This window comes from Saccharomyces kudriavzevii (assembly GCF_947243775.1).
Source record: "Saccharomyces kudriavzevii IFO 1802 strain IFO1802 genome assembly, chromosome: 7".
Classification (NCBI taxonomy): Eukaryota; Fungi; Ascomycota; class Saccharomycetes; order Saccharomycetales; family Saccharomycetaceae; genus Saccharomyces; species Saccharomyces kudriavzevii.
Genome location: NC_079278.1, coordinates 193133 through 208714, shown reverse-complemented (window position 1 = coordinate 208714; position 15582 = coordinate 193133). Strand labels below are relative to the sequence as shown.

Here is a 15582-nt window from a genome sequence, read left to right as displayed (position 1 = left end):
TGGCGACTTCGCCTCGTTTTGGCGATTTTTTTGGCGAATATTCTTTCAAGTTGTAGTGGTGGAAGATGGGTGGAAAGAATCACGTTCTTAACAAGGGTCGGCTGATATCAATTGAACGTTTTCACATCCTCAGATAGCCGCTACACAACAAGACCGATCGCTATTTTTTGTATTTTGCATTTCAGTTGCATTTTTTTCTCATTTTGTTCTTCCAAGACAGAATTCTTTACTAAAAAAAGCACTTTTTTATCTGTTATCAAGTTTTTGGCCAATCTGTTGTCACATCTGGATCGTGTTCCCTAAATAGTCGTCCATTATCGTCCGTCCGTCCTTCAAGCATTTATTGGAGAGTCCTAGTTTTCCTTACATCCCCCTGTTTTACGCAAATCGTACTAGCATCTGCCTCGCTCGTCCTTTTCATTCCCATATTATAACAATACTACTAACTATAATAATATCCTTAAAGTTGGGAAAGACAAGCACAGACAAAACCAGGATCAAACATAAGCTATATCAAACGATCAAAAATCATGAGTGATAATCCATTTAATGCGAGTCTACTTGATGACGACTCAAACCGCGAGAGAGAATTGCTAGACGCCGCCACGGAGGCCCTTACAAAACCAAGCCCTTCCTTAGAATACTGTACTTTGTCCGCAGATGAAACCCTCGAAAAACTTGAAACTGATGGGAACAATGGTTTGCGATCTTCTAATGAAGCTAACAATAGAAGATCATTTTATGGCCCTAATGAAATAACCGTAGAGGATGACGAAAATCTTTTCAAGAAGTTCCTATCCAATTTTATTGAAGATCGCATGATCCTACTATTGATAGGGTCGGCTGTCGTCTCTCTCTTTATGGGTAACATCGATGATGCTGTTAGTATTACATTGGCCATTTTTATCGTGGTTACCGTCGGCTTTATCCAAGAATATAGATCTGAAAAATCTTTAGAGGCTCTAAATAAGTTGGTGCCTGCTGAATGTCATTTAATGAGGTGTGGTCAGGAGAGTCATGTGTTGGCCTCGACCTTGGTTCCGGGCGATCTGGTTCATTTCAGAATCGGTGACAGAATCCCCGCTGATCTTAGAATCATTGAAGCCACCGATTTGTCCATTGACGAAAGTAATCTAACCGGTGAAAATGAACCGGTGCACAAGTCCTCACAAACCATTGAGAAATCTTCTTTCAACGATCAGCCTAACTCAATTGTACCGATCGCTGAGAGATCCTGTATAGCGTACATGGGTACTTTGGTCAAAGAAGGCCATGGTAAGGGTATTGTGGTTGGAACGGGTACAAACACATCCTTTGGTGCTGTCTTCGAAATGATGAATAACATCGAAAAGCCAAAGACTCCGCTGCAATTAACAATGGATAAACTAGGAAAAGATCTGTCATTGGCTAGTTTCATAGTTATTGGTATGATTTGTTTAGTTGGTATCATCCAAGGTAGATCTTGGCTGGAAATGTTCCAAATATCGGTTTCATTAGCAGTTGCTGCAATCCCAGAGGGTTTACCGATTATTGTCACTGTTACTTTGGCGTTAGGTGTTTTAAGAATGGCTAAGCGTAAAGCTATTGTAAGGAGATTGCCAAGTGTCGAAACTTTAGGCTCTGTCAACGTCATTTGCTCCGATAAGACAGGTACTTTGACTTCAAACCATATGACTATATCAAAACTTTGGTGCTTAGATAGTATGTCTAATAAGCTAAACGTCTTGTCATTAGACAAAAACAAGAAGACAAAAAATTCTAGTGGCAATCTAAAAAACTACTTAACTGAAGACGTTAAGGAAACATTAATTATCGGAAACCTTTGTAATAATGCATCTTTTTCCCAGGAACATGCTACATTTTTGGGGAATCCAACCGACGTGGCCCTTTTAGAACAATTAGCAAATTTTGAAATGCCTGATATTAGAAACACCGTTCAAAAGGTGCAAGAACTTCCATTCAATTCTAAAAGAAAATTAATGGCTACCAAGATCCTCAATCCCGCCGACAATAAATGTACAGTCTATGTTAAAGGTGCATTCGAAAAAATTCTGGAATACTCTACAAGTTACCTGAAATCTAAAGGCAAAAAAACAGAAAAATTGACTGATGCTCAAAAAGATACAATCAATGAATGTGCAAATTCGATGGCATCTGAAGGTTTACGTGTTCTTGGATTTGCTAAACTAACATTATCTGATTCATCAACTCCACTAACTGAAGACTTGATCAAAGATTTAACCTTTACGGGGTTAATCGGTATGAACGACCCCCCAAGACCCAACGTTAAGTTCGCCATTGAACAACTATTACAAGGGGGTGTCCATATTATTATGATCACTGGTGATTCTGAGAATACCGCTGTAAACATTGCACGACAAATTGGCATTCCAGTCATTGATCCAAAGCTTTCTGTTTTATCCGGCGATAAGTTGGATAAGATGTCTGATGATCAACTTGCTAATGTAATTGACCACGTTAATATATTTGCTCGTGCCACACCCGAGCACAAATTAAATATTGTTCGTGCCTTAAGAAAAAGAGGTGATGTCGTAGCAATGACTGGTGACGGTGTCAACGATGCTCCTGCGTTAAAACTTTCAGATATTGGTGTCTCCATGGGTAGAATCGGCACAGATGTTGCGAAAGAAGCTTCAGATATGGTTTTAACTGACGATGATTTCAGTACTATCTTAACTGCCATTGAAGAGGGTAAAGGTATTTTTAATAACATTCAAAATTTCCTAACCTTTCAATTGTCTACCTCTGTTGCTGCGCTATCGTTGGTAGCCCTATCTACAGCATTTAAACTCCCCAACCCATTGAATGCAATGCAAATTCTTTGGATCAACATTTTAATGGACGGTCCACCAGCTCAGTCTTTAGGTGTGGAACCTGTCGATCATGAAGTTATGAAGAAACCTCCAAGAAAACGTACCGATAAAATTTTGACTCATGAAGTGTTGAAGCGTTTGCTAACCACTGCGGCTTGCATCATCATAGGGACGGTTTACATTTTTGTCAAAGAAATGGCCGAAGATGGTAAAGTAACCGCCAGAGATACTACTATGACTTTCACTTGTTTCGTTTTCTTCGACATGTTCAACGCTTTGGCATGTAGACACAACACAAAATCAATATTTGAAATTGGCTTTTTCACGAACAAGATGTTCAACTATGCAGTTGGACTTTCTTTATTGGGTCAAATGTGTGCCATATATATACCATTTTTTCAAAGTATCTTCAAAACTGAACGTTTAGGATTTTCTGATATATTACTGTTGTTACTCATCAGTAGTACTGTATTCATCGTTGATGAATTGAGAAAACTGTGGGCAAGGAAAATGAATGAAAGAGATCCGACGTATTATTCGAATGTTTGATACATTATGTTTTGGCGTTTGTTCTACCTTTTTTTCTTACCATTCATGTGCATATTCTGCCCTTTTAGGGAGGATGTGCTAATTAATAGGAACATATTTATATATGTGTACATATACATATATATATATATAATGGATATTAAGAGAAACATATATGAGTAGTCATTCATATATAAAAAAGCAATGTGAAAATGTTTTTGTTTTCCTCCTCATTTTCTGAAACTTTTTGTATTTAATTTTTGTTACTTCTTAAATCTCTATTGAAAAGCTGATCATAATATCATTTAAAATTGTATGCAGTTATTTGCAGCTGCTTTTCTTAATCTATTCATAACAGCCAACCCCTCTCCTTCCTCGCCTATACCCTCAACAAATATCAAGTCAACGTTATCAGTTTCATCTACCTTTCTCAAAGCAGCAAAAAGGTTAGCTTGTATTTCTTCACCTGTTTGCCCAAGTCTTTCGATGATGAAAGTTGTCGAGCAAAAATCAGGGTCATTAAGGATACTGGATTGTAGATTGGAATCCTGTAATTTTAGGGAAGTTAGTATAGCAATTTTGTGTATATTTTTATTGGCTTGTAGCTCAGTTTTAATCAATCTATTCAGCATCAGCATCTTATTCTCCTTTCCATTGATAATATTGTCTTTAGTATAGGGAATCAACAAAATAACCTTAGCCGAAGGGGAATAATGTCTATACTTCATACCGGGCGTTCTTACCCTTTCACCTTCTTCGACTGTTTTTTTATTCTCAACCTTGCAGTGAGACCAAGCCTCACCGCCTAGTTTAGTGATTTCCTCATAAGTAAAACCACCAGGTCGCAGTAGCATTGGAGGATTGCATAGACCATCGACGACGGTACTTTCTACGCCAACTTTGCACGCTCCTCCATCGAGAATCATGGGAATTTTATCCTTTAAGTCATGGTAAACATGGGATGCTAAAGTCGGAGATGGCCTAGTAGACGCATTTGCTGAGGGTGCAGCTATTGGCGTATCACTCAAAGCGATTAATGCTCTAGCCACTGGATTAGCAGGTATACGTACCGCAAACGTAGGTTGGTCTGCGGTGGTTAACTTAGATAACGTGCTACAATCTGAGGATGATACTGGCAAAAGAATGGTTAGTGGACCGGGCCAAAGACTTGAAATCAAAGGCCGATAAATTGCCGGTATGTTGTCAAACAAAGATGCGTCTGAAAGATGCGTTTGATTAAAGATCTTCCTATTAAGTTGATCAATTGATGAAACGTGTGTGATCAAAGGATTGTCGCTAGGTCTATTCTTGGCTTTATATATACTAAGCACGGAATTGTCGTTCAACGCAGAGCCTCCAAGCCCATAGACAGTCTCGGTAGGAAAGGCCACTGTTTCATCTGTGTCTCTTATAATCCTCGCTGCCTCTAGTAATGCTGCCTCTGTTTCAGGGTCACTTATTATCGGCAAGGATCCATCTATATGTGCAGTCGGAGAGAAACGAATTGATAGTGGGTTTACTTTTAAAACCTTAGTATCAAATAGTGCTTTCGATTTCATTGTTAGAAAATATCGTCGCAGATACATATAATTATATCTGAAATAGACGATTAAGATTAAAGTATGCAGACAGCTTCAAATTGTAAGTTAATAGTGCATAAAAATAAAGGGATCTAATGAATGAATATGGTTCCTGATGTCGAATGAATACTACCTAGCAATTATGCGATGAGGTAACTAATCTTGCGGTGAAAAAAATCTGAATAACGTAGAGAATGATTTTTAGTTTTTTGTTGCATTGATTGTTAGTAGACTTATATTAGTAGACTTATATTATATTCATGTTTCGTTAATTTTATCCAATTAATTAGCCTTGTTGGCGCAATCGGTAGCGCGTATGACTCTTAATCATAAGGTTAGGGGTTCGAGCCCCCTACAGGGCTTTTTTGTAAAACAGCTATAGCGCCATATTCAACGAAGCACAGCTTCTAAGTACTTTTTTGAGTAGGGAACTGCATAATATGGGGTTTCAAAGATATTGTCGTGTCTACTTCTCATTGTCTTTCTTCTCATTCTCTTCTTAAGTCCTGGTAATCGAATACGTTATCCTTTCCCACGGCTGTCTTAAATGACATTAGTATCCTCTTTTGTGTCGTCTGAAAAATATACTACAATAATTTGTATTTTTACTTGGGAGTAATATTCGAGGTTTGATTCAATTAAATTTTATATTGGCAAAAGCAGTGAGGGATACTTTTTGGAAAATGGGAAGTAGCAATTTTTCGAATGGGTTAGAAAAGGAAAACCTTTCAAGCAGAATTCATTTGGATTTGAGTACCCAACAAAACATGAACTCCCAAGGTGGTGGCACCACCGGCCTGGAAAGTAACATGAATAAACCTATGAATCAGAAGTCAGCAAATGATAAAGAGAGAACATGTCGTAGTGAGACGGACGGTAATGGATTTAATGAGAAAGATTTACGCGAAGGATTCGGCAATACAGGAGATTGTTGTGATGGCCTAAGGTTGATTCCTGATTCCAGTTTAAATGCTAAGGAGATTCAATTGAAAAATTGGGAAAATTTTTGGTGCAATACAGAAGGTTACAAATCTAAACACATTCAACCTTTTCATTTTACGAGCGGTTTAGAAGAAATAAAGGAACCAGTCATGGATTTAAACATATCAACTTCGCCATACAAAGGTCAAAGGCCAAATTCAGCACCAACTGAGTGTTCTGCCGCTACCACAACAATCACTAAAATTCAGTTAGAAGTGAGTTTTTTGAAAACTAACTTGCTTACATATATTAAAAAAGAGATTGACATTTGTTTGTCAAGCGTAGCATTTTTCGATGACGCAGTGCAAATCCAGAAGAAATTCTTGGAATGCAGGGATATCGACTTGGATGAAGAGTACGAATTGAAAATTTTGGGTGAAATCTTGAATGAATTGAATTTCTTTCATATGCAAGAAAACTCCCTACTAAATAGAGAGTTGGCAGTTCGTAAATTTTCGAACCAACCTGAAAATCAACATCCTACCTCTATTAGAAGTTTCAGAAATCCACATATGACAATAAACACTTTGCATTCTCCTCAAAGGGTATTGAAAAGAAATGGCAAGTCTTTTGAGGAGAGCTACGAGTACACAAACAATTCTTCTAATTTCTGGGGGGAAAAAGCAGAATTTCAAAACTCCATAAACGGTGGGACGCCGTATTGTTTCAGCTCGAATAATTTATGTCAGACTAAACCGTTTATGCCATTTGGAAATCAAACTGAAGCTTCATTTGAGAGAAATCCAGACAACAAGCAACGTTTCAACTCTGGAAGAAGTATACAAAATGGGATGGAAGCAAGGTCTTACAGAGAAGGACTAAATGATAGTTATCAGAAGGGATATGCTGAAATGACAAAATCTTTTGGAAATGTAGATTTGAATAGAATGTCCAAAAGAGGTAATGAAACAACGTATAACTGGTCACGCAATTGATCGACGCAAGTGAAAAGAAATCTTACTGAAAATGAAACTACCTATGGTACATTAACTGCATACTCACACACATACATACACACATACAATTACATATATTCAAGCCTAGTAAACATACGTTTATTTATATTTTTTCGGAACAATTAGCTTTCAAAGCCCTTCATTTTTTCTTCTTTTGGATGCTACAATCATTTCTTGTTGACGTCTTCTTTTAATTCTATCAGTCTTGGGTACAGTAGTGATCTGCTTTCTTTCTGTATGTGCCTTACCATTCTTTATACTTTCCTTCTCCCTTTTGGTCAGTTTAGCCATTTTATCCATCCATTTAGATACTTCGCAACCACTTTGTTTCATTACGTTGATTATCGGTTTGATAGCTACTGAGTCTTGCTTAGTATAAAATGTAACAGCCTTACCTGATCGGCCGGCTCTACCTGTTCTACCAATTCTGTGGACATAGGCCTGAGAAGATTCTGGAACATCATAATTGATGACTAAATTGACACCTTTGAAATCAATCCCACGAGCTAGGACATCGGTACAGATCAAACACCACAACTCACCTGACTTAAATCGTTCAATAATTCTATCTCTTTGTAAAACTGTTCTTTCTGCATGAATTACATCAACATTAATTCTGTCGTACATCAACTCATGATATAATGCCTTTGCTCTCGCGATAGATTCTAAAAATATTATTATTGGTGGCTTAAACTCCCCTTCCTGAACAAGTTGTCTAATTGCAATTAGTTTACCCTCTTCATTACCACAAAATATTAACTTTTGTTCAATGTTTGTATTTGCCGCTTCTTTATGACCAATGATGACTCTGATAGGATCCATCATTATACTTTGTGCGATTTCTTCTACACTTGATGGAATTGTGGCAGAAAACATTGCCTTACGCAGCGCTGGCTCTTTGCAAGCACTAAGAATGTCGTCACTTTGTTCAACAAATGTCTTGTCAAACAATTTATCAGCCTCGTCGAAAATCAAATGTTTAACCCTCGAAAGGTCAAGAGCTTCCTTTTTCACAACATCAATTAGTCTCAATGGGGTAGAGATGATGATGTCATACTTCTTGTCACTAATTACCTTATTTTTTAATTTGGCGCCCAAAGATTTAGATAATAGAGCAACTTGAAGGGGTCTCTTTTTTTCCAAGAATATCTTATGAGACAGCTTAAAACACTCGATGAAAATTTGGCTCGCTAATTCTTTTGTAGGAGAAATGATCAAACCCTTCAATCCTGAAGTATGCTTGTCGTCAATAATTTGTTGGACTAGCGGAATCAAAAATGCCAAGGTCTTACCGGACCCAGTTGGACCACATGCCAAGATGTCTCTATTGTTAAGAGCAACAGGAATGCATTCATTTTGAATAGGGGTAGGCTCAGTGAATCCGTTTTCAACCAAATTATTCAGCAGACGCTTATCGAATGAAAACCTAGAAATTAAATCTTCAAACGAACCTATAGGTAAAGGCACATCTGAACCTGACACATTACCCTTATACGATTTTCTTAAGGCAGACGCCTCAGCTGCATTGGTTATCACCGGTTTTATTATCTCTCCATCTTCACTGCCGCTGTCATCTCCCTCGTTCAAATCATTCTCCCTTGTCTTCTCCTCCTTTCCATTCTCCACCTCGCTGATAATTCTTTTGTTTCGAAAGAAATCGAGCTCTTTTGTGATCTGACCTTCATTATTATCTTTCTTATGATTTGCATTTTTTTCATTTATGACACTGTAATCTGCTGCCTTTGCTTTTAGACCAGTCTCTTTCTTCACTGAAGCGCCCCTAGTTAACACTTTAAAAATATCCATTTTGAGTTACTAATGTGGCAAATTATGCTGTAGTGATGCCTTATTTTTTACTGTTAGCCTTTGCCATTTGAAAGTGCCAATGTGTTAGTTTTTTTTCAATTCTGACCTCATCGCAGAAAATTTTTCACGAAGGGAAAAAGTAGTTGTTCGGCAAACAAGCCGCCATTATCGTGGCCGAAAAAGTGCTATTGATACTATATTATATTGCTTTTAGTATTTATTACATTTGTACTTATTTTACGAAGTATATAACCGTCAGAACAGGAACTTATATGGTTTTTGATGCCAATGATTTCATTTTTTGGTGTAGAACAGCGATCCTCTCAGCAATATCCATGAACAGAGTGAATTCTTCAATGACAGTGGAAACAATGGCACCAAGGCCCGTCTTTAATTGTAGCAGGTCTTCTGCTTCGGATGAAGCTAAGTCTCCAATAGTAGTGGCATTTGGATTACTAGGTGCGCCAAATAAATCGGTGTCGATACCATTGACCGCAGTTTCTATATCTGAAAGAATGCGGGAGTAGTCTTCCAATTTTTTCTCGTAAAGTTGAATTTTCTTCTGGAAGAATTTGTCCAATTCATTAGAAGATATTTTACTTCCTGGGGTGAGAAGTTGCTGTAAAAGCACCGAAAAAGTTTGCGTGTCTAACAGGTCTTCATCGATCAGTGATTTAAATGAGGATATTTTCTTCAAATCTTGCTTTAAATATTGACTTGTTGCTGATTCTGACTTCAGCAAGTATGCTACATCACGAGGAATGGAATCTATCAATTCATCATGATCTTTTGTATCAGCCTTCAGGTGGTGTGAAATCTGTACTTGCTTTTGAATGTATTGGTCTAGTTGCTCGATTTCTTGACGTATCTGGGGTGGCAACTCAGAGATTCGTGTCATTGGAGTGATGGGGAGCTGAAACAGATTCTGCAACGCAGACTGCATTTGTGGTTGTTGCTGCTGCTGCTGATTGCCGAGTGATCCTACTGAGGTATTCATGCTATTATTATTATTATTATTATTTGATGATCCAAACAAAGAGGTGGTTCCCGCCGGCTTGGAACCAAACAACCCCCCGCCAGTGGCCGTGTTACCTGTGTTGTTGCCGAATAAAGACGCACCCGTTGGTTTTGCACCAAAAAGACCCTGACCTTGTGCAGGAGCTGAAGAAGTATTTGTGTTGCCGAACAAGGAAGAACCGCCTGCAGGTTTGGGAGCGAATAACCCGGTGTTTGCACTACCTGTACTGTTACTATTACCAAACAGACCACCTCCTGGGTTGCTACTGGCACCAGCAGCAAACAACCCACCGCCGGTGCTTCCTATATTAGTAGGTTTGCTACCGAAGAGACCACCTCCCGTGGTGTTTCCTCCTCCGAACGCGTTCCCCTGAGGTTGCTGCTGCTGGCCAAATGAGGCACCCAATCCACCAGCTGAACCAGGCATGGTTGAGCCAGCTGGCTTAGCGCCAAACAGTCCTCCTGTACCAGGAGCTGCATTTTGTCCAGCTTGATTTCCGCCAAAAGAAAATCCAGTACCCGTGTTTCCAGTGCTGGGCCCACCAGCTTGGCCAAAGAGCCCTCCGGCAGGTGTCGAAGATGCCTTACTAAATCCAAACATTACACACCTCTTCTAGAAACCTCTCAACGGCTCTTCTTTCTCCGTCTCATCGCTGATCAATCAATCAAAAGCTCACCAAGCTTATTCGATTATACCTGGTTGACAAAGCTAGAAAGTAAATGCCGTGTAGAGTGATATGCATCAACCTCCTTTGTCCACCTTTTCGCCACCGCAGGGCACATGACAACGGAAAGAAACAACAAGAACAGCTTCAGCTAGGTTAAAAGGTCACTCAAACATCAAGTCAAGCTTAACAACCTCCCAATTGTTCGTTGTGAAGTCATATTACGCAGATACAGCAGCAGCTTGCCCTTTTTTTTCTGGAGCTCTTCCGTTGTAAAAAGAAAAATACGTTTGTTCTTCGTATAAGCGTGCCGATTCTTTTATTATTTTCTCTCTGTCTTCTATTCCGCTTCATTCCTGTTAATAGTTCATTTTCTAAGGATTCCATTCCCTTCCCCAAGTTATAACTGAGTTTTCAATAAACAATTGATCAATTCTAGGACGATCCGTGTACTATAAAGAAAAAAAGCAGTACTTGCAGTAACAACAGCAGCAACAAATATACATCAATACAGTATGGGTATTCCGAAATTTTTTAGATATATCTCAGAGAGATGGCCCATGATTTTACAACTCATTGAAGGGACTCAGATTCCAGAATTCGATAACTTGTATCTGGATATGAATTCAATTTTACACAATTGTACGCATGGTAACGACGATGACGTAACCAAGCGGCTAACTGAAGAAGAAGTCTTTGCTAAGATATGTACGTATATCGACCATCTTTTCCAAACTATCAAGCCCAATAAGATTTTTTACATGGCTATTGATGGTGTGGCCCCTCGTGCAAAAATGAATCAACAGAGAGCTCGTAGATTCAGAACTGCCATGGACGCAGAAAAGGCTATGAAAAAGGCCATTGAAAATGGAGACGAAATTCCTAAAGGTGAGCCATTCGACTCCAACTCCATTACACCGGGCACAGAATTCATGGCTAAATTGACCAAGAACTTACAATATTTTATTCATGACAAAATTTCCAACGATTCTAAATGGAGAGAGGTGCAAATCATATTTTCCGGTCACGAAGTTCCAGGTGAAGGTGAACACAAAATCATGAACTTTATAAGGCATCTAAAATCTCAGAAGGACTTCAATCAGAATACGAGACATTGTATTTACGGTCTTGATGCGGATTTGATCATGCTTGGTCTGTCCACTCACGGGCCTCACTTCGCGCTTTTGAGAGAAGAAGTCACATTTGGTAGAAGAAATAGCGAAAAGAAATCCCTCGAGCATCAGAACTTCTACTTATTACATCTTTCTTTATTGAGAGAATATATGGAACTGGAATTCAAAGAAATTGCTGATGAAATGCGATTTGAATATGATTTTGAACGTATCTTGGACGATTTTATCCTCGTCATGTTCGTCATTGGTAACGATTTCTTGCCCAATTTGCCGGATTTGCACTTAAATAAAGGTGCTTTCCCTGTCTTGTTACAGACTTTCAAAGAAGCTCTGTTACATACGGATGGCTATATTAATGAACATGGTAAGATAAATTTGAAAAGGTTGGGAGTCTGGTTGGATTATCTATCTCAGTTCGAGCTATTAAATTTCGAGAAGGAGGATATAGATGTTGAGTGGTTCAACAAGCAACTAGAAAATATCTCTTTAGATGGTGAAAGGAAAAGACAAAGGGTTGGTAAAAAATTGTTGGTCAAGCAACAAAAGAAATTAATTGGAAGTATAAAGCCATGGTTGATGGAACAACTACAAGGTAAAATATCACCAGACTTGCCAGATGAAAAAATTCCCACCCTAGAGTTACCTAGAGACTTGGACATTAAAGACCATTTAGAATTTTTGAAAGAATTTGCCTTTGATTTGGGCCTCTTCATAACGCATTCCAAATCCAAGAACACTTACTCTTTAAAATTGGATCTTGATTCCATCAACCCTGACGAAACAGATGAAGAATTTCAAAATCGTGTTAATTCTACTAGGAAAACAATAAAGAAATATCAAAATGCTATTATTGTGGAAGATAAAGAGGAATTGGAAACTGAAAAAACCATCTACAATGAAAGATTCGAACATTGGAAACATGAATATTATCGGGACAAATTAAAATATGCGTCAGACTGTGAGGAAAGAGTTACAGATCTTTCTAAGGACTACGTTGAAGGTTTGCAATGGGTCTTGTATTACTATTATAGAGGTTGTCCATCTTGGTCTTGGTATTACCCACACCATTATGCACCAAGAATCTCCGATTTAGTAAAAGGTTTGGATCAAGACATTGAATTTGACTTGAGCAAGCCCTTTACGCCATTCCAGCAACTAATGGCTGTCCTACCAGAAAGATCTAAAAATCTTATACCTCCAGCCTTCAGGCCATTAATGTACGATGAACAATCGCCAATTCACGATTTTTATCCTGCTGAAGTCCAACTAGATAAGAATGGTAAAACGGCTGATTGGGAAGCCGTTGTCTTGATATCATTTGTGGACGAAAAAAGATTGATTGAGGCAATGCAACCTTACTTGTCCAAACTGTCGCCTGAAGAAAAAACTAGGAATCAATTTGGTAAAGACTTGATATACTCGTTCAATCCGCAAGTTGATGTCATTTACAAGAGTCCACTGGGTGGCATTTTCTCTGATATAGAACACAACCATTGTGTGGAGAAAGAGTACGTAACTGTCCCATTGGATAGTTCTGATATTCGTTATGGTTTATTGCCTAATGCTAAACTCGGTGCTGAAATGCTGGCTGGTTTTCCAACGTTACTGTCATTACCTTTTACTAATTCATTGGAGTATAATGAAACCATGGTATTTCAACAGCCTTCCAGACAACAATCGATGGTTTTGCAAATAACAGATATATATCAAATGAATAACGTTACTCTCGAAGACTTTTCCAAAAGGCATTTGAATAAAGTAATCTATACAAGATGGCCATGTTTGAGAGAGTCTAAGTTAGTTTCATTGACAGATGGTAAAACTATCTATGAATATCAAGAGTCAAATGACAAGAAAAAAACCAGATTTGTATCTAAACCTACTGATACTCAGGATAAGAAACTTTTCAACAGTTTGAGAAATTCAATGCTTAGGATGTACGCTAAACAGAAAGCTGTTAAATTGGGACCAGTGGAAGCCATTGCCACTGTTTTCCCTGTGACCGGTTTAGTGAGAGATCATGAAGGTGGTTACGTTAAGACTTTTAGTTCTACTCCAGATTACTATCCTTTGCAATTAGTTGTTGAATCTGTGGTCAACGAAGATGAAAGATATAAGGAAAGAGGACCCATTCCAATTGAAGAGGAGTTTCCATTGGACTCGAAAGTTATTTTTTTGGGTGATTATGCCTATGGTGGCGAAACCACCATTGATGGTTACAGTAGCGACCGTAGGCTAAAGATTACGGTAGAAAAGAAGCTTCTTGATAGTGAACCCACGATTGGTAAGGAAAGGTTACAAATGGACCACCAAGCTGTTCAGTATTTCCCATCTTATATCGTTTCCAAGAATATGCACTTACATCCACTGTTTTTGTCCAAGATTACATCCAAGTTCATGATTACTGACGCTACTGGTAAACACATTAATGTTGGTATTCCTGTTAAGTTTGAGGCTAGACATCAAAAGGTTTTGGGTTACGCAAGAAGAAATCCAAGAGGTTGGGAATACTCAAATTTAACCATAAATGTCTTGAAAGAGTACAGACAAACCTTCCCAGAATTTTTCTACAGGTTGTCTAAGGTAGGTAATGATATCCCAGTTTTGGAGGACCTTTTCCCCAATATTTCCACAAAAGAAGCTATGAATTCGCTAGACGGTGTCAAGCAATGGCTAAAGTATGTCTCTTCAAAGTTTATTGCCGTGTCCTTGGAGTCTGATTCTTTAACCAAAACATCTATTGCTGCTGTGGAAGAGCATATTATGAAATATGCCGCTAACATTGGAGGACATGAAAGAAAACAGTTAGCAAAAGTTCCTCGCAAAGCTGTATTGAATCCAAGATCATCATTCGCACTCTTACGTAGTCAAAAGTTTGATTTGGGTGACCGTGTTGTCTACATCCAAGACTCCGGTAAAGTTCCAATTTTCTCAAAAGGTACCGTTGTCGGTTATACCACTCTCAGTTCATCCTTGTCCATTCAGGTTTTGTTTGATAATGAAATCGTGGCCGGAAATGACTTTGGAGGTAGATTACGCACGAACAGAGGATTAGGTCTTGATGCTTCTTTCTTACTGAACATTACTAACAGGCAATTCATCTACCACTCGAAGGCTTCCAAGAAAGTTTTAGATAAGAAAAAACAACCTTATAATAAAACCAATAATACTAAAGCTGCTCACAAGACCCAGCCAAAGCCACAATCTGAAGAAAAGTTAAGAAAGGAGAGGGCACACGACTTATTGAATTATATTAAAAAGGATACTAATGAAAAGGAAGCCGAAAGTGAAAAGGATAAGAAAATGACATCTCAGAAAAGTTTCAAACCTGCTAAGAAGACTTTATTGAAAAGACCTACTCAGCAAAACAGTCCAAACAGTGAAATCAAGCAAGTTGATGTAATCAGTTCTGAAAAAGCATCACTTAATGATCCAACTGTCGCCGGTTCCATTTTCAACGCGGTAGCAAATCAGTATTCCGATGGTATGGGCAATCATACAAATATCCCAATTCCACCTCATCCAATGGCTATGGTAGGAGGTCCTCTTTTAGGGGCGAATGATACTCCGGGTGTTGCTTTGCCGTACAATATTCCTCCAAATTTTATTGCCCATCCCAATGGTCCTCACCCACTGACCTCTCAACAGATGCCTTATCCCAATATGAATGGAGTTCCTATCCCACCACCACGTGGCTTTGGTCAGCCAATTCCTTTTTCACACCCACATCATATGGCTAATCTTCCAGATCAAGGAAGTCGCATTGTCGTCAACGAAAAGGAAAGTCAAGATTTGAAGAAAATTATTAATGGCGCACACGATATCAATGGTTTAAATGCGGACAAAATATTCAAACGTAGCGAGCAAAATGAGACAAAAACTACTTCTAGCGCCATGGCTGCCGAGTTCCAATCTCCAAAGCCAGGGAATAATGGTGCTGAACGTGAAAAAAAATCTGATTAAAAGCTTAAATATGCGATGCGATCAAAAGCTTTAACTATATTTGAGATTTATTTAGCCGTTAATGTTTGTAATATACGTAAAGATTCAAAAGATAAGTATTATATTCAATTTAATCTCGT

General features: G+C 38.5%; 6 protein-coding genes and 1 non-coding gene across 7 annotated transcripts; 4 read left to right on the top strand and 3 right to left on the bottom strand.

Annotated features, from left to right (window-relative positions):
• Positions 1 to 530: 530 nt before the first annotated feature.
• On the top strand, positions 531 to 3383 carry PMR1 (Ca(2+)/Mn(2+)-transporting P-type ATPase PMR1; the record flags this gene model as incomplete). Its single annotated transcript, XM_056227845.1, has 1 exon — positions 531 to 3383. The coding sequence occupies one exon, from the start codon at positions 531 to 533 to the stop codon at positions 3381 to 3383; it is 2853 nt and encodes a 950-aa protein (XP_056087626.1).
• Positions 3384 to 3667: 284 nt separating this feature from the next.
• SUA5 (threonylcarbamoyladenylate synthase) lies at positions 3668 to 4948 on the bottom strand (the record flags this gene model as incomplete). The annotated part of the gene is made up of 1 exon (XM_056227844.1): positions 3668 to 4948. The coding sequence occupies one exon, from the start codon at positions 4946 to 4948 to the stop codon at positions 3668 to 3670; it is 1281 nt and encodes a 426-aa protein (XP_056087625.1).
• A 283-nt stretch (positions 4949 to 5231) lies between these two features.
• On the top strand, positions 5232 to 5304 carry Skdi_7.trna5K. Its single transcript has one exon. It is a non-coding gene; the product is annotated as a tRNA-Lys (tRNA).
• A 321-nt stretch (positions 5305 to 5625) lies between these two features.
• SPO74 (Spo74p) lies at positions 5626 to 6858 on the top strand (the record flags this gene model as incomplete). Its single annotated transcript, XM_056227843.1, has 1 exon — positions 5626 to 6858. The coding sequence occupies one exon, from the start codon at positions 5626 to 5628 to the stop codon at positions 6856 to 6858; it is 1233 nt and encodes a 410-aa protein (XP_056087624.1).
• Positions 6859 to 7008: 150 nt separating this feature from the next.
• ROK1 (RNA-dependent ATPase ROK1) lies at positions 7009 to 8685 on the bottom strand (the record flags this gene model as incomplete). Its single annotated transcript, XM_056227842.1, has 1 exon — positions 7009 to 8685. One exon carries the CDS (start codon positions 8683 to 8685, stop codon positions 7009 to 7011), a length of 1677 nt encoding a protein of 558 aa, XP_056087623.1.
• Positions 8686 to 8953: 268 nt separating this feature from the next.
• NUP49 (FG-nucleoporin NUP49) lies at positions 8954 to 10303 on the bottom strand (the record flags this gene model as incomplete). Its single annotated transcript, XM_056227841.1, has 1 exon — positions 8954 to 10303. The coding sequence occupies one exon, from the start codon at positions 10301 to 10303 to the stop codon at positions 8954 to 8956; it is 1350 nt and encodes a 449-aa protein (XP_056087622.1).
• Positions 10304 to 10882: 579 nt separating this feature from the next.
• On the top strand, positions 10883 to 15463 carry XRN1 (chromatin-binding exonuclease XRN1; the record flags this gene model as incomplete). The annotated part of the gene is made up of 1 exon (XM_056227840.1): positions 10883 to 15463. One exon carries the CDS (start codon positions 10883 to 10885, stop codon positions 15461 to 15463), a length of 4581 nt encoding a protein of 1526 aa, XP_056087621.1.
• Between the last annotated feature and the right edge of the window lie 119 nt (positions 15464 to 15582).